At 40.5% G+C, this 24906-nt stretch overlaps 3 protein-coding genes across 3 annotated transcripts in view; 2 read left to right on the top strand and 1 right to left on the bottom strand.

Annotated features, from left to right (window-relative positions):
- LOC118237061 (carcinoembryonic antigen-related cell adhesion molecule 1-like) overlaps window positions 1-6941 on the top strand; it is a 15770-nt gene extending 8829 nt beyond the window's left edge. Inside the window, exons 4-9 of the mRNA XM_035435473.1 lie at window positions 3347-3464; window positions 5542-5564; window positions 5702-5772; window positions 6063-6108; window positions 6208-6259; window positions 6443-6941. Of these exons, the coding sequence (XP_035291364.1) occupies window positions 3347-3464; window positions 5542-5564; window positions 5702-5772; window positions 6063-6108; window positions 6208-6259; window positions 6443-6449 (317 nt within the window). The 3' untranslated portion in view covers window positions 6450-6941. The remainder of the gene's footprint in view (window positions 1-3346; window positions 3465-5541; window positions 5565-5701; window positions 5773-6062; window positions 6109-6207; window positions 6260-6442) is intronic.
- On the bottom strand, window positions 72-23401 carry LOC118237053 (NXPE family member 4-like). The gene is made up of 7 exons (XM_035435452.1): window positions 23333-23401; window positions 14558-14686; window positions 11606-12255; window positions 10986-11047; window positions 9500-9718; window positions 8829-9195; window positions 72-593 (listed from the first exon to the last, which is right to left on the bottom strand). Exons 1-7 carry the CDS (start codon window positions 23384-23386, stop codon window positions 425-427), a joined length of 1650 nt encoding a protein of 549 aa, XP_035291343.1. The 5' UTR covers window positions 23387-23401; the 3' UTR covers window positions 72-424.
- Window positions 17785-24906, top strand: LOC118237079 (fibrous sheath-interacting protein 2-like). The gene is made up of 8 exons (XM_035435504.1): window positions 17785-18129; window positions 18886-19047; window positions 19896-19985; window positions 20230-20369; window positions 21130-21184; window positions 21523-21642; window positions 22357-22568; window positions 24341-24906. Exons 1-8 carry the CDS (start codon window positions 18076-18078, stop codon window positions 24354-24356), a joined length of 849 nt encoding a protein of 282 aa, XP_035291395.1. The 5' UTR covers window positions 17785-18075; the 3' UTR covers window positions 24357-24906.

The raw sequence follows: 24906 nt of genomic DNA, 5'->3' as shown, positions 1-24906 counted from the left end.
GTGTCCTGTAGCTATGTTGGGTGTCTGATCACCAGTAATTCTAGTGTGCTGTGTCTCCAGGTAATGAAGTAATAAAGCGTTCAAAGAAGCGAAAACCCCAAGACACCACAGGTTTGCATACCTTTACAAGACCTTCAGCATGATGTCCTTTGATGGTTTTGAGGGCGGGAGCAGATAGAGAGAGCATTCCTATACTCAAACAGGAATTTGTGATCCTATTCGATCTCAAATAACACTGCGTGAACTATGAGCAAGTTTGCCAGATCAAACTATCTTTGTCTGTCACTAAAACTGTCTGTCCCTCAAAGAGAATAATGTAAAGACTAGATATCCAACACTATAAGCATATCTCCAAATGCAATTCATAAAAAAAGTACCCAAATACACACATTTACAGAGTAACCTTTCAGGGAGCACACTGCCCCTAATGACAGAAGAACGACAGGGCCACAGCCACCTCATTAGAGACAATGAGTCTTTTAGGGTGGACGGCAAAAGTGTTGGCGGCCACAGTCATGTCCCAGGCATCCACCAGAGCCACATTCATGTCCTCGAACACCTCCCTCTGAGCCCGGTTCTGCATGTAGCCATACCAGTTACTGAACTGTGTCAGCTTTGACTCCCTGCTGTTCTCCAGCTTTACAATGACTTTTGCCTGGGGGTTGCGGGCTCGTAACCTCAGGATCGCCCGGCGGATATTTCGTAGCCTTCGGATAAAGACCTCGGGGGGGTAGGGCCGGAAATGCTGCCCAATCCCAATGACCACTATCGCATCCTCCTGTGCACCACCAACTGCTATGCTATCCAGTACTTCTGGGATGGGGACTGATGTCTTTATGTTGACTTCACGATAGCCAATCCAAGGATGAGAATGCCTTACCCACAGGACAGTGATGTTGTTATGGACATCAACAGCCAACTGTGATGTATCCTCCACTTTTTTTATGAATCTCAGGCCTGAGGAAACATAATGAATAAATAATTTCTGTCACCTGTGGTGCAAAGCACAGGAGTGGACACCTGTGCTTTGCACCATAGAAATCCAAACCCACTCCCAAATGGCAGTAATTCAAAAGAATGCTCAGGAACTAATACATCATATCAGGTGCCTCTTAACCATGGCCAATGTATCACAGGAGCACACATTAGATTGCTGACTGGGACACGGCAAAGTGGCGACAGGGTACACTGACATTCTTGCCTTCAGCAAGTATAAACCCAAGCTGATGTATTTTTCCCTTAGACTTGTACGAGTCATTACCTTTCAGCTTTCCTTCCAAATGCTCTATCCACTGACGCATAGTGGAGTCACCCAATAGGTAGAGAGCCTTTCCCTTTAAGCACCTGGTAATGGCCTCTTCAGTGAGGAAGGGGCCTGTCTGACAAAATGAAGAAGACCACCTGTTTGAATAGAAATATCCCCCAGGAAAAGGGGAATTCATTCCTGCCACACACTTTTCAGTTGGTCTGGGGGCTGCATCTGAAAAATAGAAAAAGACAGAGAGAGAAAGAGATTGGAAAGTTCTACTAATTGGCTCAGAGATGTTCAGATTTTATTTTGACAGGCACACAGACATGAATCTGGCTATGGTTTTAAAAGGATTGGGTAACTGTCATTATTTTTAATTGATCTACAGAATATCATCTTAGCAGTTAACGCTAGGGATGTGCTGTTATATCGGCCAACAATCAGTATCAGCCGATAAAACTAACAATTTGCACGATGTTCTTAATTATGCCCGGCAATGTTTGCCTGGGTGCAGCAGAGGGCAGCAGCAGTCCGGGCGGTGTACGCCACGATATGCGTGCACTGACAGGAACTTTCTATGCTGTGTTAAACTATGCATTTGTCACATTGTAAAGATTGTATCGGTGAAAGTAGTATGATTAAGAAATAGCGCGTAGCTATTCGGTACATTTTGAAGTTGGCATCCCGGGGTTCGACCGAATCCGTGGTAGGCTATTAAATCTACCATGTTACAGCAATTATTTATTTTTTTGTAAATGTGTATTGGCAAAGCATAGGCTTATATTCAAACAGGACTTTTTTCTAATCAGTTTATTTTCCCATTTAAGAAAGAAGTAATTCTTACTAATTATTGTGTAATATAAGTATGAAATTAACATGTTTTTAAATGTATTAAATATATGCATATGTAAGCACATTAAATACACTGCACAGCCAAAAGTAGGACGACACCTGACATCCAACATCTCAAAATTATGGGCAGTAATATGCAGTTGGTCCACCCTCTGCTGCTATAAAAACCTCCATTCTTCTGAAAAGGCCTTATACTGGATGTTGAAGCATTGCTGCTGGCTGACACCGCCATGATGAAGCTCTCAGTATCTTGTCTGTACATCCGCAACATTTCTGACAGCTGTGTTCACTAGAGTGAAGCAGTGTGCTTCACTCTAACTGGCTGTGCTGTGAGTTACAGATGGTCCAGAGGATGTTGTCATGCAGGGATGCAGTGAGATAGAAATTGGTCATACAGTGGTGCTGACCTGTTCTGCATCATCTGTACCTCCTGCAACATTCACCTGGACTCTCAATGGGACAGAGACTGCTGTGATAACAGAGCAGTTTACTGTGGCGAATGCCGGCTTTGGTGACAGCGGGAATTACACCTGTACGTGTAAGTCCCGAGGAGAAGAATTTCCTCAGTTCCCGTTTTTTTGACAGTTAAAGGTGAGATACTGATATTTGAAAGCTGAAATGCAACATAAATGCAACTATCATAGAAAGTGTAAGTGTGTAGTGGATTGTACAGTATGAGTGAAGAGTTAAGTGTTCGTGGCTGTGGAAGTGTAAGAGTATCCCAACCTGTCCCATTGGTGTCCAACAGTCATAATAAGAATTAAAATTCAGCGACTTTTCTAAATGCCTTTATGAAATGATCATATTGGCTCTAAAAGGCAGTTTGGTTAGTTCCACTTTTTAGCTCTTACTTCATTACTGATTGTGTTAGTTTCCTATTCTCTATGCATGTCTCTGTATGCACGGAAGTCCCTCTAAGTTAGAATATCTGCTAAATGAATAATAGTAATGACATACTGAAATATATTATGTATTTAATGTGATATATAATCACATTAAATATAATACAATAATGTGCCTGTACAAACATGTAATAATATGAATGGTCTGAGTCTATAGCACAATGTATTACAACAGTCTCACAGTGTGCACAAGTGCTCAGTTGAAGCCCTGTAGCATGTTTACAACTGGAGAGGCATGTAGAACCTGTTTATTACGCTGGCTGAACTGTGTTCATGCTGTAATTAGCAGCATTGCTAGCGTGTGTACAGCACTGTTTAACCAGCACTGTGTGGCTATGCACAGTTTCTGCAGGACCCAACTCTGAGTCCCAACTAGGGGCAATACTTGGGGGCACTTTCGGCGCATTGGGGTGTGTCGCAGTGGCTGGTGGGGCTCTTGCTTACATGAAGAAGAGAAAGAGGTAAACACACTGGTTCTCTCTCATTTACTTTTCCTTTGTTGCACTTTGTTGCATGTGCACATTTGGGCAGTTCTGCCCTAGGTCTCCGGAATGTCATCATTTCACATTATAATTTAGAATTCTGTCTAAAGAAAAAAGAAATGCCTTCTGCAAATCTATAATATATCTCTTATTATCTCTAAAATTGTTGCTCAAGTAGATTTTAAGTAATCAAAAAAGTTCATTTTTTACATTATATTGAATTAAAGGTATGTATAGCTACTATATAGGATTTTGCAGCCCAGTGGATTCTGTATTTGTAAACCCCACTCACACCTCCTTCGTCCTCAACCCCACCCACACCTCTGTTGAGGACACACCCTCGAGCACTACAAGAAATATGTCAAGCGAAGAGCTGCATGGTGGTCAGAGATATTGAAAATAACGTTTTTAGCAGTATAAACAATATAAATGATTCCATATAGATGGTAACAGTAATTAGGTAGTGCTATAACTATCTTTAGAGTGAGTGTACCCCTTAGCGTGCAGGAACATGGTATGGTAGCGACTCCGTAGTGCCGTAGTGTATTTTGTGTTTTTCCTTGTGTGGTATTTGGCTATTCTATGGCCCTGTTCCACAAAGCAGGTTTACTGAGTTAGCTGGATAACTGCACTGAGAAAAACTCAAAACCCTCCAAAATCTGGAACATGAACTAGATAAGAGTTGTTCTGGGTTTTACTCCACGCAGTTATCCAGCTAACTCAGTAATCCTGCTTCCTGAAATTACCTCTGGATATATAGTTAAATTTGGGATATAAAAATGTAATTGCTAGTGGAATAAGTATTAGCCAGCCATAGGTCTATCATAAATAGCTACATGGGGCGTTTTGGATAAAAGCGCTATATAAATGCAGTCCATTTACCATTTACCATTTAGCTAATATACATGTAAAGTGAATGATTTTTTTCATGAAGTTATCTGTAGCCTTTTCATAATTGTTAGCAACTTTGTTAGCTTTGTTAGTGAAGTTTGCTACACATAATCTTAGCTAGGTAGCATGCATGCTGTGTCAAATTAATTTCCCTTGATTGAAATAAATTTACCAAGCTAGCTAAGTTGCAACTATAAACGCAACAGCAGTTCCCACAGGGGGGGAAGACATCTTGATGGAAGAACATAATCCGATACAAAAGCTACCAAACCATAGGCATCTAGCTGCTTAAGGTGGACTACCTAGCTAAAAAATATGACTTATAGGTCTAACAGTAAACAGGCCAACGGCTCTTCGCTTTTCATCCCCATGGGCGAACTTCAGCTTAGCCACCAGGAAAAGTAATTCTAAGGTTGACTCTAGTTTTTGAACTAGCCCTGTCGGCTTGTCTTTTTGCTTCACTGTATCTAGGCTTCTTTGCATTTTCCGTTCCAGCAGCTGACTAGCAACAAATACTTCACATTGGAATCTGACCCCAAACCACAGGCTCTGTAGTCATGCCCATGCCTCCCCACATAGAAAAGAGCGCCATGCCCAAAAATGTCCCGAACACATTTCAGAATACCAAATACAGGTAAAAGGAGCACGAATTTGGCCAAAGTGTGTAAATACTGAGATTGCCAATGCATCATAGATATGCCTTGGCATAGTTATTTTATTTTCAAATAGAAAATACTGCATAGTATGCCTTTAATTTAGCAGGTTCTCCTATCCTGAGCAACTTAAATTTTAAGAGAAAAAAATAATACATTCACCTGATTTGCATTTACACCATTAACCTAACATGAGGAAGAGTGCCAGATCTGGCCAACATCATACGTAGGCCAGCGAGTAAAGATGTGAGAAGTAACAGCTTGTATAGCCACAGTGTCTGTGGGTGTCAGTACAATCGTGTCAGATGGTCTCAGATGGTAATTTAGCATGGTTTAGTAATGTGAGCTTCTGATGGTAATATAGCATGTACCCCTGTGTCAGTAACGTAATGTGTCACTAATGGTAATGGCAATAAAGTGTGTCTTTGTGTGTCAGTCTAGGGAAAAACTACACTCACTGTTTCTCTCATGTTAAAATGTACAATAATGCACGTCTCTGTGTCTTCCAACAGGAGGGACAGCCCATCCAACCAAGGTGAATATGCCTGTTTTGTTTAAGGGCTGCAATGGACATTTTGCCAATATTTGTATGAATTATTTTGTATTTGATCAGTGGAATTATGGGCACTAATAATCATTTTCCATCTGTGTCAATCTGGTTTGTTATTTCAGATCTTCAGACCCCTGTGTATGAAAATACCACAGATTTGAGTCCACCTGTTGTTTACGGGAACCTTCCTACGGTGAGAGACTGTGGAATTTGAATTAATTTGGCCGGAGTTGCTACCCTCCCCACTGCACAGTGCGGACGCGTTGCCTCCTGTCCCTCTCGGTTCAATCATTAATCAACAGGATCACCGCTGAAACATTTCTGCACACATACAAGCGATGTACTCTCAGCACACAAGTGTCTGAGGTTTGAGTGTTTGGCTTAAAGGTTTATAATGACTGGGTACAGTCCATGCTATTTTTGTAGTCATTATGACATTTTGGGGAAAAATTTAATGTTGGTTCCTTTGCTGTTGTGTTCAAGGGCTCAACTGATCTGCCCTGTCCTGTTGATTCTGAAAACAGACCTGGTAAGACCCTGCCCATTTTGGACCATGTTAAAAGTTGTAATCATTAAAAGTTGTTTTTTCAAGCAACTGTACCAACAGCTTTCTCCCTCTTGTTTCTAGATTATGAGGAATTGCGATTCAAAGATACTGCTACCTACAGCAACCTGAACAGGTTTGCTTATAAATATCTGATTTAAGTATTCTTTGTAGTCCAATCAAAAGTTTGTGATACATCATTTTAACTGTACTTTTAATTCTGTTGTGTGTAAATCACAGTGAAATTGCAGCAGTCATGGTAAAAGTCATATAACCTCTCTAATCCCTCCTTGTTTCTCTCTCTCTGTCTCTTTTTCAGTATTTGAAGAATGGCAGGACTCTTGTGTGTAGATTAAAATGACCTTTGTCATTCATTTTCACATTAGCCACAAGATCAGCAGAGATATGAGCTTATGTGTAGAAGTGTGTTTGTGTGTGTGCATTTGTGTGAGCAAGTGTGCCTGAATGCTTACATTATTCTAGGTCTTTGGTTCTTATCCATAATTGTATTGATTTAGTGTATTTTCATTATTTGGTTTGATTAATGATTAATGGATGGATGGCTGGATAAACAATACCTTATTTATCTTGCTGAATGCTAAGCACGTATTTAATAAATGTAAAATTCTGGTTATTGAAATGTAAATGTAAATAAATGTGAAGTAACATTTTTGTTGAATAATACAGTCTAAATGCCTACACTTTTTTCCGATTCTCTTCACTAACTTTATACCTGAGACTCAAAGGTTTTGTAACATTTTTACTGTAACTGCTGCTAAAAAATTTGCAGTCAATAAATTCTCGCCATTCAATTTTTACTTCTTCTTTTACTTTACTTCTTCTATTTTGACTTCTGCATATCGCATTTGTGTTTGTACTCCACTTCCTCATTCTACTCCTTACTGGTAATATCACAGAGGTCCAGTACTACAATTATGTGCAGTTTTTTAATAATTTACTTCATTACTCCATATAGATGTAACTTTCTCTTTCATTTTTTTAATCATTTACTGTATATGAACGTTGAGACTGTCCTCTTATCAACCTGCTAAGCTCTGCTTTCAGAAATTTCTTACAAAGATTTAATTTCCTCTTAATTCTGAATTCAAAATGGGTTAATACACAAACCTAAAAGCAATCATTAAATAGACATATTGGGTCACAAAGGCAAATTCTTGAAACTTTATTTCTGCAAAAGAGGAAGTAAACTGCAAATCACTTCGAGTAGCTGATTAAAGGTAGTTCCCCTTCAGGCAGAGATTAGCTTTTCAATGGATTACTGTAACCCCTTTGACTTTGACCCGACCCACAGGTGAGGCTTTTTTACTTGTTTACAGGAACAATACAAATCAAACAGACATCCATCATTTTACAGGTTTACATTAAAACTAAGAATGTTTTGTTTAAAGTTTTATGTTCATAAAAGATTGGGTGAAATTATTCTTGTAAAAGTGGGTAAGAAAGATAAGGAAAGATAGCTCTTTCTAAATATAAGATCATTGGTTTTTGTGCTGTTTAAAATTGATACTTTAAGCATGTTTCTGTTTGGTAGATGGCTTTAGTTTCATTTATTATTAATTTGCTCAGTTTCACAAGGAAACTGATAATATTTGTGTAGTTACTAATTAACTGTATGGTATGTGCTCTGCCCCCTATTCTCTCCAAATTGATTATATGACCACTTGATAATATATTTTGATATTTAAATGAATTATTATTAGTAATTTATGTGTACAGTCTATGGATTTATTGTATAATCGCAATACTCAACACACACTTTCCTTTGGTAAGAGTACACAATATTTCTCAGGCAAAACTACATACATAAATATGGTTCAATTCACATGATAGCAAATACTGAAATCTATATTTCTTCATTAAGGCATGCAATATCAGATTTCTAGTCTATGCCCATGTAGGCAATCATACTAAAATAATTACATTTATTTTTATAACCTTTTCTCTTCAAGGAGCTGTTCTGGTCAGAATTCGCTAACACCAAGACCTTTGAATGGAGCTGTAGGAGGAGTTGTAATAGAAATTCAACAGGATCAGAATGACTTATGACAAAATAATTCAACTATATTTCAACACCAGGAACATGGAGTTTGTGTGTCCTGTAGCTATGTTGGGTGTCTGATCACCAGTAATTCTAGTGTGCTGTGTCTCCAGGTAGTGAAGTAATAAAGCGTTCAAAGAAGCGAAAACCCCAAGACACCACAGGTTTGCATACCTTTACAAGACCTTCAGCATGATGTCCTTTGATGGTTTTGAGGGCGGGAGCAGATAGAGAGAGCATTCCTATAGTCAAACAGGAATTTGTGAAACTATTCGATCTCAAATAACACTGCGTGAACTATGAGCAAGTCTGCCAGATCAAACTATCTTTGTCTGTCACTAAAACTGTCTGTCCCTCAAAGAGAATAATGTAAAGACTAGATATCCAACACTATAAGCATATCTCCAAATGCAATTCATAAAAAAAGTACCCAAATACACACATTTACAGAGTAACCTTTCAGGGAGCACACTGCGCCTAATGACAGAAGAACGACAGGGCCACAGCCACCTCATTAGAGACAATGAGTCCTTTAGGGTGGACGGCAAAGGTGTTGGCGGCCACAGTCATGTCCCAGGCATCCACCAGAGCCACATTCATGTCCTCGAACACCTCCCTCTGAGCCCGGTTCTGCATGTAGCCATACCAGTTACTGAACTGTGTCAGCTTTGACTCCAGCTCCCTGCTGTTCTCCAGCTTTACAATGACTTTTGCCTGGGGGTTGCCGGCTCGTAACCTCAGGATCGCCCGCCGGATACTTTGTAGCCTTCGGATAAAGACTTCAGGGGGGTAGGGCCGGAAATGCTGCCCAATCCCAATGACCACTATCGCATCCTCCTGTGCACCACCAACTGCTATGCTATCCAGTACTTCTGGGATGGGGACTGATGTCTTTATGTTGACTTCACGATAGCCAATCCAGGGATGAGAATGCCTTACCCACAGGACAGTGATGTTGTTATGGGCATCAACAGCCAACTGTGATGTATCCTCCACTTTTTTGAATCTCAGGCCTGAGGAAACATAATGAATAAATAATTTCTGTCACCTGTGGTGCAAAGCACAGGAGTGGACACCTGTGCTTTGCACCACAGAAATCCAAACCCACTCCCAAATGGCAGTAATTCAAAAGAATTCTCAGGAACTAATACATCGTATCAGGTGCCTCTTAACCATGGCTAATGTATCACAGGAGCACACATTAGATTGCTGACTGGGACACGGCAAAGTGGCGACAGGGTACACTGACATTCTTGCCTTCAGCAAGTATAAACCCAAGCTGATGTATTTTTCCCTTAGACTTGTACGAGTCATTACCTTTCAGCTTTCCTTCCAAATGCTCTATCCACTGACGCATAGTGGAGTCACCCAATAGGTAGAGAGTCTTTCCCTTTAAGCACCTGGTAATGGCCTCTTCAGTGAGGAAGGGGCCTGTCTGACAGAAGGAAGAAGACCACCTGTTTGAATAGAAATATCCCCCAGGAAAAGGGGAATTCACTCCTGCCACACACTTTTCAGTTGGTCTGGGGGCTGCATCTGAAAAACAGAAAAAGACAGAGAGAGAAAGAGATGGTTGAACACACACATTGGAAAGTTCTACTAATTGGCTCCGAGATGTTCAGATTTTATTTTGACAGGCACACAGACATGAATCTGGCTATGGTTTTAAAAGGATTGGGTAACTGTCATTATTTTTAATTGATCTACAGAATATCATCTTAGCAGTTAACGCTAGGGATGTGCTGTTATATCGGCCAACAATCAGTATCAGCCAATAAAACTAACAATTTGCACGAATGCCCATTGTTTAAAGACAACCGATGATCAGCTCCAATTATGTCCTGTCAATCAACAGGAAAATAAGTCTATTGTTCATTTGCAATCCATGAGTTGTTTTCATTGCCCTGTCAGATACAAAATAATTGCACTTTGTTTTCCATATTCAGTGTTTCCCCTGTAATTGTACAGGCGTAGTGGGCTGCCATGGACAACAAAAGCCTGTTTTTAAAATGCCAAAAATAACTGCAAAAATATCTATTCATTTTGAAGTCAATAATCATTTGCACTTGGGATACTCTGTGGGGCGCTGATCCAAAACATGAGTCAACCTCCATGCTGTTAGAGTGGAGTTGACCGGAGGCATGTTGACTTTCTTCATCTTCATTGATTTGATGTAATATTTTTGAAATTTTCCTCCTTGTGCGATTTCACCCAATTGTGAAAAGGAGGCATGTGTATCTCTTTGACGCTATGAGTGACAGCAGTTGGAGGAAACTCATGGCAGTTTTTTTTTTTTGGCACACTGGACAGGTCAAAGGTGAGAGGTCAGCACAGTCAAATCAACTGTTATTGTAGAGAGCACTGCCTGCTAACATACACATGCGTGCGTGTGTGTTTGTGTGTGTGTGTGTCTGCGTGTGAGGCTGTTGGCGAAAGACATGAGTTCCCTCACTTCACAGTTCCCTTATAAATTCCTTTGTGAGCCCTGATAACAAATTTATGATGAAATGATTTACAGCATTCATAAAAATACTGACAGCTGACCACAGGTCAGAGCACACAGCAAGGTAAAATCAAGTGTACAATATTACAATTTGGAGAGGTTTGGTGCCATTTAGAGAGGTTTTGGGGACACTTGGGCCAACCTTTGGGAAAACGTACAGTACAGTATTATGGCTCCCAATGAAAGAACTATCAATTATATCCAAATAGTCATCTGTGAATTTTTGATTTTTTGATTTATGAAATTTTCATTTTAGAAAAAGCACATTGAAGTATGAGGCGCAGGCAAAAAGGTACATACCAGAACAACCAAAGACTGTCACAGGGTTGAATCTGTTTCTTATTTCGATTCCTGTGTTTTCCCTTCAAAATACAATAATAAACAACATTTAGATGTCTAAACAAACTTTCGCAGAAAACTCAGGATCTTAAACTCACCCACATTAGCTGAAGTTCAACTGCACTCAACACAATTTTGGCTGGTTTATTCATTAGTCAAAGCCAGCAGATATTATAGTAGGAAGGCTCCAAGCAAAGGCCAGTCATGCAGAAGAGTTTATACTGTGTTAATATGAAATTAAATGGTCATTTACCTCCCATTCTATATGCGTGGTCTGAATGTGCAATCGTCAATAATGTACTAGGATTAATAATCAATAATGTAAAAAAAAAAAATTTTTTTAAACTTCAGTCCCTTGATGGTGTTCTGCCAAATCAGGAACATCAAAAACAGAAACAGGATATAATTCCTCTAACATAAGCTGGCTAAATATTTCTCAATTAATCATAAGTATGAAATAAGATGCTAAATACCAACTCAAAACATTTTTGAGTAGCAGGTGAGACTTCACCAGCTTAAGTGTAAACTGCCATATTGGGCAGCATGAGTCCAGCACGCATACAGCATTGCGGATGCCTTACTGGGCTAATAGCTGAGCTTCCTCCTTTGTGCGATGAGGACCTGGGGGCATGTAGGACTTCATGATGGTCAGAGAGTCACAGGGAAGGGTCTGGGGCTTGTAGCAGGCGTAATATTCTCCCTCCTCCTCCTTCCTGTACTCACACAGGGGCCTGTCTGAGCTCAGCCGGAGGGCGCACTGAGACGTCTCCCTCTTTTCCCCACTGATGAAGGTTCCCTTGTGCAGGGCCCTACCGTAGTCCTGCATCCAGTCTCTCTGGAGGACCCTAACTGCCTCAGAGGAGTGGATCAGACGCACAGAGACGTGCACCTCTCCGGGCCAAAACAAGCGGAAACGCACGCGGTAGGAGCCGCTGAGGAGGTCAGTGACCTCTCCTGATGCACATGCCTGGAGCTCTGGAGAGTGGATCCGGGCCAGGATGAAGTCTCCTCCATAGGCTTTTGGACACCCTGCATAGTTCCTCATCTCCACCAGCACGTTCAGCGTGTCCCCCACACAGTACTGGGCCCTAGGCAGCTCTAGCCTGACCTCACTGTGCTGAGCACTGGAAGAGTTGTTGAAAGAGGTGAAGCTGGAAGTTGACGGAGGCCATGATAATGAGAATATTACTTCATCTACGGTCATGTCTTTGTGGGGGGTTTTAAATTGCTCCTGCAATGACAGAACATTACAATACAGATTAAATTCATGATCATCTGAAGCCTTTTTTTGACATTTTATGCAGATGGATGCTCAAAGCAGAGGATTATGTTCCAAGGAGCAGATAAATCTATTCCCTATCGTCCCCACCCACCCAGAACCGCAGTACAATTAAATATAGTATTCATCTTCAGCTTCCCTTTCACTTTCATTTTTAAACTGATTGAATCTAGTTTGTTTGAGAATTAGCCGATTTATATTCACTATGAATAATTCGAATAAATACAATTTTCTATATCTGCATATTTAAATAAAAACCAAGTTTACGCGCTTGCATAATTCCTGTGAATGCCTTGAATTGTTTTTCCGAGTGTATGGTCCTGTTTTATATGATCATGGTAAAATTGCATAGATTATCCCATTGGCTAAAAATGCAAATGTTCCTTTCTCTGGACCTAATTGTTGTCCCATTAGTGTGCTACCAGTTTTTGGCAAGAGAATAGAACAAGTACAACACTATTTTATGGTTAATAATTGTAACACAGACTTCCAACATGCATATGCATATGAGGTGCACTCAACATGCACTGCTCTGACACAAGTCACTGACGACTGGCTGAGAGAGATTACAGGGATATGTACTCTGGTTATATGATAAAGATGGAAAACAAAAGCAACTGTTGGTAACGTTGATGTAATAGTGATTTAGCCATAATAGGTGGCTTTTTTCTCTGTGGAAAGCCTTTTGCTGGTCTCACAGAATGGAGCAATGAATTGTGTGGTGTTGTGCTTTGTCGGTTTGTGTTGTCTTTGACGTTTAGTCTGATAATATCCTAGGTACTTAATGTTGTGTTTTGTGTGGACCCCAGGAAGAATAGCCGCCTGCTTCCACTGGAGCTAACGGGGATCCTAATAAATGGAATAAAATGGTAGCAAATGCAAACAGCAATAATCAAATGCACAATAATAACGTGATTTTGTTTATCTGAAATAGCATTTATGTCTCCTATTTAATTTGTATGTCAATTTCTGACGCTACATCTACCCTTCACTATCAGCCTCTTTGAATTAATGCAGCTAATTATGCCTAAGCATGTTACTAGCCGGCTTGCAGCTGGCCGAGGCCTGTAGTTTCATTGTGAATTTTTAAAACATTGGCACATGTTCCTCATTCCCAACCAGTGGACACCACAAGTAGCCATCTAACTGCCAATCTAGAAAATACTCCATTGATTGCTTCACGATGGCTCACTGAAACCAAAGGCATCAGCCAGCTTGATGAGCCTACATTATCTACATTACTTCAAGGATCCTGATAGTCAGTTTCTTTTTAGAGACCAAACTTATATAGGAGTAGCTGGATAAATCAAAAGCAAATCTGAAACCTTATCCAACGGCACGATGACTAATACTGAAAAGTTTACAAAAATGTTGAATAATAGGCCTGGTCCCTCTCCAAAAACTAAAACAAAAAGTAAAAAACAAAAAAAAATATTTTAACCCATACAGGATTCAAACAGTGACCACGAGGTTAGCAAGCAGGAACCACTTTCTCCACCGAGGTACAGCGTGTGTATTGTTTTGTTTTTTTTGTTTTTGTTTTTTATTCAAACTGCCAATGATATGCAAATGAGATGGTAATCCAGAAAAGTTTTTTTTATTTATTTTTTTATTTGCCAGACCAGTATGTCTCCAGGCTAGGCACGTGACTGACCAACCAAGTCAGTAGCAGATTCAGTTGGGTTGCCAGCCTCGGCGAATCAACAGCCAGCTCCTCATTTACCGCGACCGGCCCCCTCAGTTACCGGAGCCAGCTTATCCGTTTCCAGCTCCGGTTACCATATAGCCATCCATTTTTCGCACTCATCTGGCACCATATCAGACGCATACAAGCCGGCCTGCCCTCCTTTGCATGCTCAGTGGGTGAATCAGCTGAATTTTATATTCAAGTGCTTCCCCCCCCCCCCACAATTCAACCATAGAACTGTTAAGAAGCAGATAAAACATATTATCTAGCAAATTTATTATTGAATTGCATTGATTAAACAATCACAAGACAGTTTGAATAGATGATGGATATTTGACATTGGAAACAAGTCAATCAAGCAGTTTGACATTATCTGCTTTTTCTTTTTTTTTTTTGGTTGTTTGTTCTCTCAAAAGGGCCCTTCTTGGCTTATAAGCACTGTTGAAAATACAAATAAACCCATATTTTGCTTTGGGTCCCCAATGAAATTCCAATACTTAAATTCTGAATCCTTGCAGTGATAACGGGAATGAACAATAAAATAATGGGAAGAGAAATTGCCATTACCCATATTGATAGTATGAAGAGAAGGCTTAGGGCACACAGAGATATGAATATCAATTTCTTTCTTGAATATGTGCATTCCCATGTTCTGAAACGATGCCCAACTGCTGATGGAAGGTCTGCTGTTGTGATCTGTATGACAAATGAATTAAAAAAAACAAGTAGGCTCAATAAGCACTGCAAATACAGGCTTTCTGACCGGATATGCTGTCTGTAAGTACACCAAACCTGCAAGATGAGGATCTGTATGGAGTCAGAAGTGTCTAGTCAATGTGGAAGACAAACTTAACTAAAAATACTACAAAAGAAGTGTTAGGAGATCGAGTGAAAAAAAATGTCAATTTTCTGGCAGACCTGGCTGATACAAACGAAAATGACAAAAAAGTCCAAAAACAGCACTGAGGGGCACAGAAGATGCCAGGTGCAAAACATAAAGTTGGCATCACATCATGATAAAGTTTAATATTTCATTGTGGGTGAGATTAACTTTGTTGAAAACCCACATGATAACGTGACTCTACTAACAAGACAAAGAGACCTCGCCACTTGCCACTGTGGGCTAACCCACCCATAGAAATAACAAACATTATATATTAATACTGTGGGTCACGTCTCCATATGTAAAATGTTTGCCTGTTCCTTATGTTTTCTTGAACTAGCTCATACAGTTTCATACAGTTTAACATAATTCATCATCAGGACTGCTATCATTCACACTTGTACAATGTTATATAACTGATATCAAACTAAACGTCTTTGAATATTCTTTTAATTCGATTTTATGTTTTCATATGCTGTGGTCACATAATCCTAGAGGATCAACAACAATGGTAAATGGACTTGCTAACCGAAAATAATAATTCACATTCTATACCAATATTAAGCAACTAGTAAATGTTTTGGTATTGTTTGATCAAACTTGTCGCCACTCTGAACTAGTTCAGACATTTTCCAACACTAACCTAGACAAAAAAGTGGACACAAAAAGCTATTTAAGAAAATGCATCATACAGAAGTAGACTACTGACCGTTTCAAGCCTTTCCATGGATCCAATAAATTCCACTTGAAAAAGAGTTTGATGTTGCCCTTACTGTATAATCAACCAAAGAACTATAATATCACAATGGAAAAAAACAACAACATTACACAATTTTATAAGCCATATTATGGTAAAGCAGTGTAAGTGCAAGAGTAGGGCTTCAGTGTCAAAAACGGCGGAAGTTGTTTTTTCTCCGTCGTTTCTCCCGTCTCGTGATAAGAGACCATACTCTCTGTCTGGCCTGTACACTTGGTTAATTGTTGCGGATATTTTTGGGCGTTGGGACAGAAGATGACGTCGCTGAATTTGGCTCTCGGTTCACAGCTCCCGATTCAAAATTTCCGTCCACCTTACAATTGGTTGCGTTATGGGATTATAGCCTATGCTTTTGCAAAGGCTACTATGTGACACCTGTTCACATTGTAGCAGTGGTTTCCAACCCTGGTCCTGGAGAGCTACAGGGTCTGCTGGTTTTCATAGTGACTCTGCACTTCATGAATCAATTAGAGCAGTTGATTACACAGTTAACTCAACTCACCTGGTGTCTTGGGTCTCAATTAGGCGCTGATTTTAAGGTGAAAACAAAAACCAGCAGATCCTGTAGCTCTCCAGGACCAGGGTTGGAGACCACTGCATTGTAGCCTTTGCAAACTTTTGACACATGTGGAGCATTAGTGGAGTTATTAGGTGTTTGTGGTCTAGTGTGATTCAGATCAGGGCATTAAACATGGGTAACTGAGTTTGATGCACTGTCCTATCTCTCTTTGTCACGTTGAATTAAGTCCTGGCCTGCTTGCATTTCAGGGCTGCTGCTGTGCGCGGATAAAACTTTGAATGTGAAAACTACTCTGTGAGCTTCTCTGGAATTCAGAACGGCCGTCAGAAAAAGACATCTGGAGACATTCTGATTTGCACTGTAATATTTACCAGACTGAAAGACCAGTACCCACCACCAGGCAGTATGTAATTATTATTGGCAAGATAAATATGAATATTGTGCTATGCATGCATACATAGTGTGTATGTACACACATACGCACTCCAACACACAACGTGCCTTTTTTCACTGTCCTGTTATACTTCGGTGACTGATCACTTACTGATAATATCAAGTACAAAACTGGTTTTCACTCACACTTTACTTAGCCTACTCTTCTGTCTGTATTTCAGTCATATTGTCAGTACCTGCTCACTTCTTTCATTTAAACAGTAGCTACTGTCATTTCTACGGGAGTTTCTGGTGACAGGGTGTTTGGGGAAATGATCCTCAGTTTCAACAGCCTGCTGTAAAATGAGTGTGAAATGACCAGTCTAATACTTATGGGCTGTGAGTTTGTGATTTACATCAAGCTTTATTTAAAATATTTTAAATTCGTCATTTTTGCTATCGGACTCATACACCACTCCACCGTATAGACTGCAATGAGAAGATATGTTATCATAGTCCTGAAGTGTATTCGCCGATGGAAAGCATGGAAAATATGGTATGTATAAAGAAAACTTTGTTCTTACTTCAATAAATAAGATTTTGTCATCTCTGTGCTGAAAACCTATTATCAGATATGTACAGCATGTATGTACAGCAGCCTATATCCTATTTCTTATTACCATCAGCACAGCAGCATCTCTCAAACACCGAGCGCTTGATCTGCCGATTATGAGATAATGGCCACCCTTCCTGCCTGACATTATGACGTCATGCATGCAATATCACGTTTTATCTCCTATCATTTATTTGCATCACAAGAACAAGATAAACAACTGAAACAATTACAGTGAATATACATCAAACCTAAAAGTATTTTATTTTATGTGTGAAAAAATAAAATCTGATGGTTAGCCTACTTTTGGGTCCCGGGAAAAACAACTGACGGAGTTACAAGGAATTTTACATGTATGGAAAAATAAAATCTGATTTTACATTGTAGTCTTTTTTTAAGTTGGCCTGATGACATTCACTATGATTATCCAATTAGATTTTTTCCTTTATTAGACCTACATTAGCCTGTTGACAGCTTACTCGTTTTGAAATTAAAAACCGAAGCCTAAACTGAACTCAGACGTGGCTAACTTGGTTGTAAATGAAGTAGATTATTCCGCTTTATCGCGTTGTTCATTTAGAAAGCGTTTAGTTCCCTCTAGTGGTAGTGTTGTGTTTATTCATTCAAACGCTTTTTGTACCACACAGTTGCAGGTGTGCTGCGTCCCTTTTAGTTAAGAAAAGCCTAATTGGCGTTTTTTAAATACGCTTTTAAATCAATTCAGATTTTTGAAGCAGGCTGCTCGGTAGAAAGTTAACCCTGACTGCGCGACAGAAGGCTGAAAAAAACACTTTGACCATTCGACAGCATCATTGTCTTCCTGAAGCTTCCGAAGGCCCTTGTGACGCGAAGAGTATTATATAACGTGAATTCCATGCAAAACATGCTTAGGAAACAAGTGTCAGCCGTCTAACCACAAGGACCTTGTGCGAGACGTAATATGAGCCAAATTAGGTCTCAGGCGAATGTCTTCAGAGCCAGACTTGGCGAGTCGGTAAGCGTTTGGTGGGCCTTCATAAATGGGAAGGCGTTAACAGGGTGTGTGCACATGTACACGCTATAATCATAGAAATTGCGCTAAATTTCAGATAATTATGAGTAGTTAAGTTTTCCACTTACTCTCTGGTGGGATAAGACAGACCGGTAAAATTGAATCGTACAAAAGATTATGATTGTGTTTGTCTGCGATTTTCCCCCCTTTGTATTTACAGAATTCTGAATTTATTTTAATTCGTGCGAGGAATAAAATGGGTTGTCGGTCATCTTTGGACTCAAAAGTTATGCCTTTATTACCAAAAAGGAAATTAATTTGAAGCATAGTTTTTTGGCCACACGGTGATATTTCATTTAATTTGAGGAAGGAATGGTATGTCCCTATATTTTCCTCAGTAACGTGTTCCCACTCTCTTAAATGCTGTGCAGTAGGGCCTACAAGTAGTTACAGAACAATATGTGAAACGCAGTGCAAAAACGCACCTTGTGTATCACACCTTAATGACTGTGTGCCTCCCATCCAAACCAATCATTTTATTGCCCTTCTTTTTCCTCTCATGAACAAACATAGGCCTTTGAATAGCCTTCAACAGATATCCAGAGTAATTGATTGGCCTCATGAAAGGACAAAACGTGACTTTAACAGCAGCCGTACACCAGGGGGGAAACCAACGGAGGAGGGGGGGGGGGGGGGGAATGAAAATTATTCAATGTGAGCTCTCAACTGACATAAAACCATTTCAATTTCCCCCCCCAGCTTTATACTCTGACAAATGAATTCCTCCTCACCGACCCAAACATGCACATAATGCAGCCCAGCTACAACAGGTTCCATGACCCACACACTCGCAGGTACTTTCACCGGAAGGACCTGCGAAACAAGTTACAGAAGGATAACTTCATTACAGAAGACAATGAGGTAAGACTATAAATGAGAACATAATGGCTAAATGATGACTATGTTCAGCTGCTTTCACACTGACCGGATTTGGGACATAAACCCATTTTTGAAGCAGGATCATTTTGTGCCCTGTCTGGCCCTTGAATTTTAATGAGTTTGGTCGCAGTAGTAGGCAGTCTACAGCTGTGAGAAAAACAGATTCTGGACTCGCACACCAAATACCTTTGAGCATGATTGTCTCTGGACTAAAACAACAAGATCACAGTAAAGTGGTGTTATTGAAATAATGTATATAAATGCTTCCTGCTATCTCCATGCACCCATAATACTCAAAGGTGGAAAGTCCAGGGGTCAGAAAGTAAAGGTCCTGCCATGCGTTTCTTCCACTCATGAACTCAAGCCAGCTGATTACACAAATTAGTTCTACCTCCTGGCTGAAGAATTGTGCAGATTAGCAAATCCAGGTGATTGGAATAAAATGCTGGAGAAGACTTTTACTTTCTGAACCTACCTCTGGTAATGCAGAAACATTTGTTTCATTAATCACATTTTTGTTTGTTACTTGATAGCATTTAATCTTCAAAACAATTACTCGTGTTCACATAAATAATGGGCAACAAATGTGTTTTTGTATCCACAATGTTAACTTCATGGAATGACGTTCTAAAGTCTCTTCCTTTTGTATGATGTGGTTTGAATGTAGCCGAGAATGAATAATTACTTTCAAGGAGCTGTTAAGCCAAATGCTTGAGACATTTTAAAAATATCTCAGACATTTGTCTGCATCGCGTGGTATGTGCAGAAACACCTGGTTTTCTCTTACAATTGTTATTATTAATAATTCTCTGCTTTTCTTTGCCTCCCAGGTGACATGCACTCTGAAGGAGTACAGATTACATCAGATGTACCTTGAAAACCTCAAGCGTGCCTCAGACCAAACCATGAATGAGATACAGGTGGGCTGCTGCTCCGCTATCGGGCTAATGTCGTAATATCGGGGGGGTCCCTGGGCTCAGCACACACAGGCTGGTCCCGGGCCGGAGCCTTGAGGAGCCCTGTAAACACGGTGCGACCCGGCCAGTTCCCCCCGGGCTGCGCTCAAACTCGGGAGTCGCGTTGCTCTCCGCGCAAGTGCCGCGCGCGCGCGTCGACCCTGACGGGAAACTGGCAAACCCCGGGTTTCTGCGTTTCTTTGCGCAGAGGGACCAGCTGCGGAAATTCCTGACGTGTCGGGAGGAAGGGCGGATTCCCAGCGACGTGACCCTGGCGGAGATGAGGGAGATCCTGCTCGACGAGGAAGTGCAGGGCCTGCGGCAGCAGCTTCAGGCCAGCTTGGACTGGTAGCAGTGAACTGCAGTCGCCGCTTTGCAGCTAAAGTGCAATTAGATCTGCACGGATTTACTGACCTGGGACTTAAAACCAGGGGTGCACTAATTAGAGGGCTGGGCTGCTCCTTTGTTCAGGAGGGGTCTCAGGGTTCTGGAGATCTACTGCTTGATGGCTCGGTTTTTCGCTTAGTTTAGTTTGTTGAGGAAAGTTAAAACAGAACTGTGAAATACGCACAGTGTCTTTTCCTGAGGATACTACTATTGAAGTATTAAAAATAGTTATTTTCAATACGATTCTTGATGTTATACAGAATATAGTTAGTGTTCAGGTATTATTAAATCACAACACGATTTGGACCTTACTTTGGGTATCTTAATGGATGTCCATATTTTCATACTGCTCCAAGCTGGAAAAGCTTTATCCATTACATATTTAAATCGCAGAACCATAATAGTCCTGAGACAATCTTAGCTCTTTTAAAAAGAAAAGTGACTGGTCTGTCATTCGTTTGTAAGTGGCTCAACTTGTCCAGAAAAGGCTGATTTTTAGGCTTCTTTTCTTTTTTTTTTTTAATTAAACTGTATGATGGGTTAGATTGATAGATAGGAGACCCCACTGCCCTCTGTGCCTTGCTAAATGGTACCGTGTCATCTGATTTGAGAACCCTAACAAAACAACCTACAAATTCTAGTGGGTGACATGTTGGCTGAAATGTGAGAGAAACTATTTTTTAAAAATATATAAATATACTGTTTTTTTTAATACATAAAGGGGGAAAATGATTAAGAGACTACCGGACAGGGAGCAAGAGTATTTCAAGGAGATGGTAAGGAACTATTTGAAATGTTATTTGAATTTTACTTGAATTTACTATGATTGTAATTTAATGCTAATATTTAACATCTGTAACCTCAGAGCCATGCACACTGAAAAGCAAAAAAAAAAAAAGCAGCAAAGTTGCAGAGTGCATAAAACTCTTGTTTTCCTCCGTAATAATACCTCCACACTCTGACATCACACATGTAGAGGTCCCCTTTCCGGCACATGGAGTGCATGAGTGAACCGTTTGATTGCTAGATTGTTCCCATGCTCACACGCATGCATGCTAGCCCCGCTTATGTACGCCGCTGAGTAACTTTCCCCCCGAATTTCGGCGCCCCCCAGAACCTGCTGAATTGGAAGGCGGGGGAGCGGGCGCGGCTCAGAAGGATTGAGAGAGAGGTGAGGCACGAGTGGAACCGGGAGAGGCAGCTGAAAGAGGCCCAGCAGAAGAGATCCCAAAAGGTGCCCTCGTGATACCGATCTCTGAATGTCGTTCGTTTATTGTGCCCGTGGGAAATGACGTGCTGCGATGTATTGTGAATGCGTGGACTTTAATTTAATGATAACGTATTTCACAGTGTAATACAGTATATTGCTGTGTTTTAAAGAGGCAATGATTAATAAATTGGCAATAATGTATGCCAATATGTTGTATTGCACTGATAATGTATCAACACATCAAATATATTAGTTTTCCATTTGGATATATGGAAAATTGGGCAATATTACAGGTTCTTCGGAAGATAAATATTTTGAAAAATCTGAATTAAAAATAGGTATTCATTGTATACTGCAAAAACATTTTTGGTACAGACATGAGGACATGTCTGGGATCACTGCTCTCAAACTGCATTTGTTTAATTGAGGAGCAATCGGAATAAATTGTGACAAAAATGAACGCCTTACAATCTAAAAGTCACTCACAGACTAAGTAGAGGGACGAATACCATTTCATCAGTGCCACACAAAAACCTTTATATTTCCATTAGATGTTTCAGAACTTATGACAAAGTCACCCCAAAACACATTTTTGAGTTGAGGGGGTCTTTAATAATTCAATTTATGTAACATTTTGTGTGACACTGATGCCCTGTTACATACATATATATATATAACATGTAATAACTGTATGTACTGCAGCAGATCTGATGTCCCCTTCTATTCTGCCCCTTGCAGAAAATCAGTACACTGGTGCGCAAATGTGCCAAGCAGAACAAGGCACTGCTGGAGAATATAAAAACCGCGGAGGACTTGGCAAAGGACGAGCTGAGCAAAAACAAGCCCGCTAAACAAAATTCTGTCGCCAAGGGAGGATCACCATCGACTGGGATCACACGAGCAGCGCCCAGTTCTGTGGCCAGACCCAGGAAACCACAATGGGGCTTTCGGTAAGAGAAACAACTGATGGTGTACATCTCTCTGTGAAAAAAAAAAAAAAAAAACTCGTAACATGGATTATTTATGTTAAGTGTATTAAGTAGAGTTAAAAAGTTAAAAGTACTCTGTGGGTGACCCGTCTTGCTAAAACACTGTTCAAGTGCATGAATGGGCCTGGCGGCCTGTGATCGAACGCTGGAGCGTGCCAGTGCTGGCTGTGGCCGGCGGCCCCACGAGGCCGCTCAGAATTGGCGGTAATGTCGGCCATTGTCTCGCGGGGCTTTCGATCGCCCCGGGAGCCGCGTCTCCTCGCTCTCCGGTGGCGCGCTGGTTTGCGGGGAACCTGGCGTCTACGCGCTGAGCAGCGCGAGCACCACAGCAAACAGCTGTGACATTCCTTAAATGTCTTCATTCAAATCACTTGAATGAAGACATTTAAGGAAGCAGGAGAAGAATGCATTATCAGTTTTTTTGCACTGAGTAGTCGGCTGTGCTTGCATTTTGTTTCTGAAGTATAACTCTGTGATAGTCTGATTATTAACAAGGTTAATTCTGACATTCGTTGAAATAGCCATATTTTTATTTTCAAGGATGTTCAACATCTGTCAAGCCACACATTGCTCATTGCAAGTAGGATAAACCACAGTACGGCATACAGCATACCTGCCTTTTCAAAGGACTTACAGCCCTCAGTGAGCTAAATCTCAACTGCTTATAGGTAGCACATTATTTACGTTGTTATGACTGTTTGTATATCGGTCGTAGTTGCTCCTACCTTGGTTTTGGTTATGTAGATTTCTTCTTGAGTGAGGAGGACCTGTTTGTCCATAACCCTTGAGGAGACTTAACTGTCCAAATTCTGTACAAAAAGGGAAAAAACATGCCCCCATCTGAAACACCTTGTCAATTTTTGTGCATTCAAACTGTATCCCTGCATATGAATATCCTCAACAATTAATCATATTTTTTACATTTACACTTACATTTTAATCATTTAGCTGACATCCTTATCCAAAGCTATTTACAATGAGTACAAAGAGAAAAGGCCTAGATGTACACATCATCAACATCTGAAATAGCTGTCGCTAATCTTGTCATCCTCATATCAGAAAGCAGTTGTAGACCCATGACTGTTCCTGCTGCCCTGACTTGGTCCATATGCAACAGGGCTTACAAAGTTCACACTACCGTTTCCCCCTGTGCTCAACAGTCAGCTGCCCTCCACCAGTCTCACACACTTACACACTGCAACAGTCTTCATCATCCTCGTCCCATATTACTATTGGGGACAACAGATGGAAATTAGCGATCTGGCTAAATCTGGCACATTTACATCACAGAATAGTGCATCTTCAGATCTCCGAACAATCCAGAATACCCAGGTTTCTTACAGTCTAACATTCTTTCGTAGTCGGGCAGTTGAGCTTGCGTGAAACTCCATCTTGCTATTGGTCAAAGCATTGTTGGGTCCCCTGTCCCACTGATGTAATTTACATCTTTTTTTTTTTTTTTTAAATCTCATTCCCATGTGTATTTTCTGTTTCCCCTTCCTCTCTCCCTCTTTATTGTTCTTTACTGTCTTAGCCTACACCCTCCGTGTTCTTTCTCAGTGGTTTTTTTTTTTGTGTGCCATACCAATTTCCTTCCTCTCTCTATTTACAGTAATGAAAGTAATTTCCAGGGATGCATGATGGAAATTCTGGGGCTGATATTTCTCTAACAAAGCTGACCAATGCAAATGCTGATGCCTCCCTGTTTTACATTTGCTTTTGTTTCACTGCAGGTCTGGAAACGACTGAACGACTGAAAAGCAATCTACTTTACTGAGTCAGGCCCAAAGTTACAGCATCTATTTTTTTTTTTTGTGAATAAATGTTCAATGGTAATTTTACATAATAAATGAATGATATCCAAAAGATATTACAGAAGCATGAAAGGGGCACGGCTTAGGTGCACCATAGACTGCAGGACCACATGTTTGAATTAGCTGATGGAGAACCTGTGTTCAGTGGCATTAAGCCAGTCAACATATCGAAAGACCCTAATCAAGTTCCATCAAAGCAGGGCAAAACTTACATAAATGTCATTAGTCAGTGACCAGGATGGTGTCGGAGAGAAGGTAGGCAGCAGGAATTTTAGGGTGTTGATTTGCAGCATTTGTTGTAATATTGCAGTATGTACAATGTCTTTTCCATATCATGTCATGTCAAATCCTAGACTGCCCATGTAACGACACAAAATACCTGAGCTCTTGCCCACCACTGGCAGTCAGGATTGATGTCATCAATATGCTATACATTTTGCAAACCATGTTTGAGTGCAATGAATAAAGTAGTTTTCACTGTAAAA

The sequence above is a fragment of the Anguilla anguilla genome, chromosome 1 (genome assembly GCF_013347855.1).
Source record: "Anguilla anguilla isolate fAngAng1 chromosome 1, fAngAng1.pri, whole genome shotgun sequence".
NCBI lineage: Eukaryota > Metazoa > Chordata > Actinopteri > Anguilliformes > Anguillidae > Anguilla > Anguilla anguilla.
Note: the sequence above shows the minus strand (reverse complement) of the source record. Positions and strands in the feature narration are given on the sequence as shown.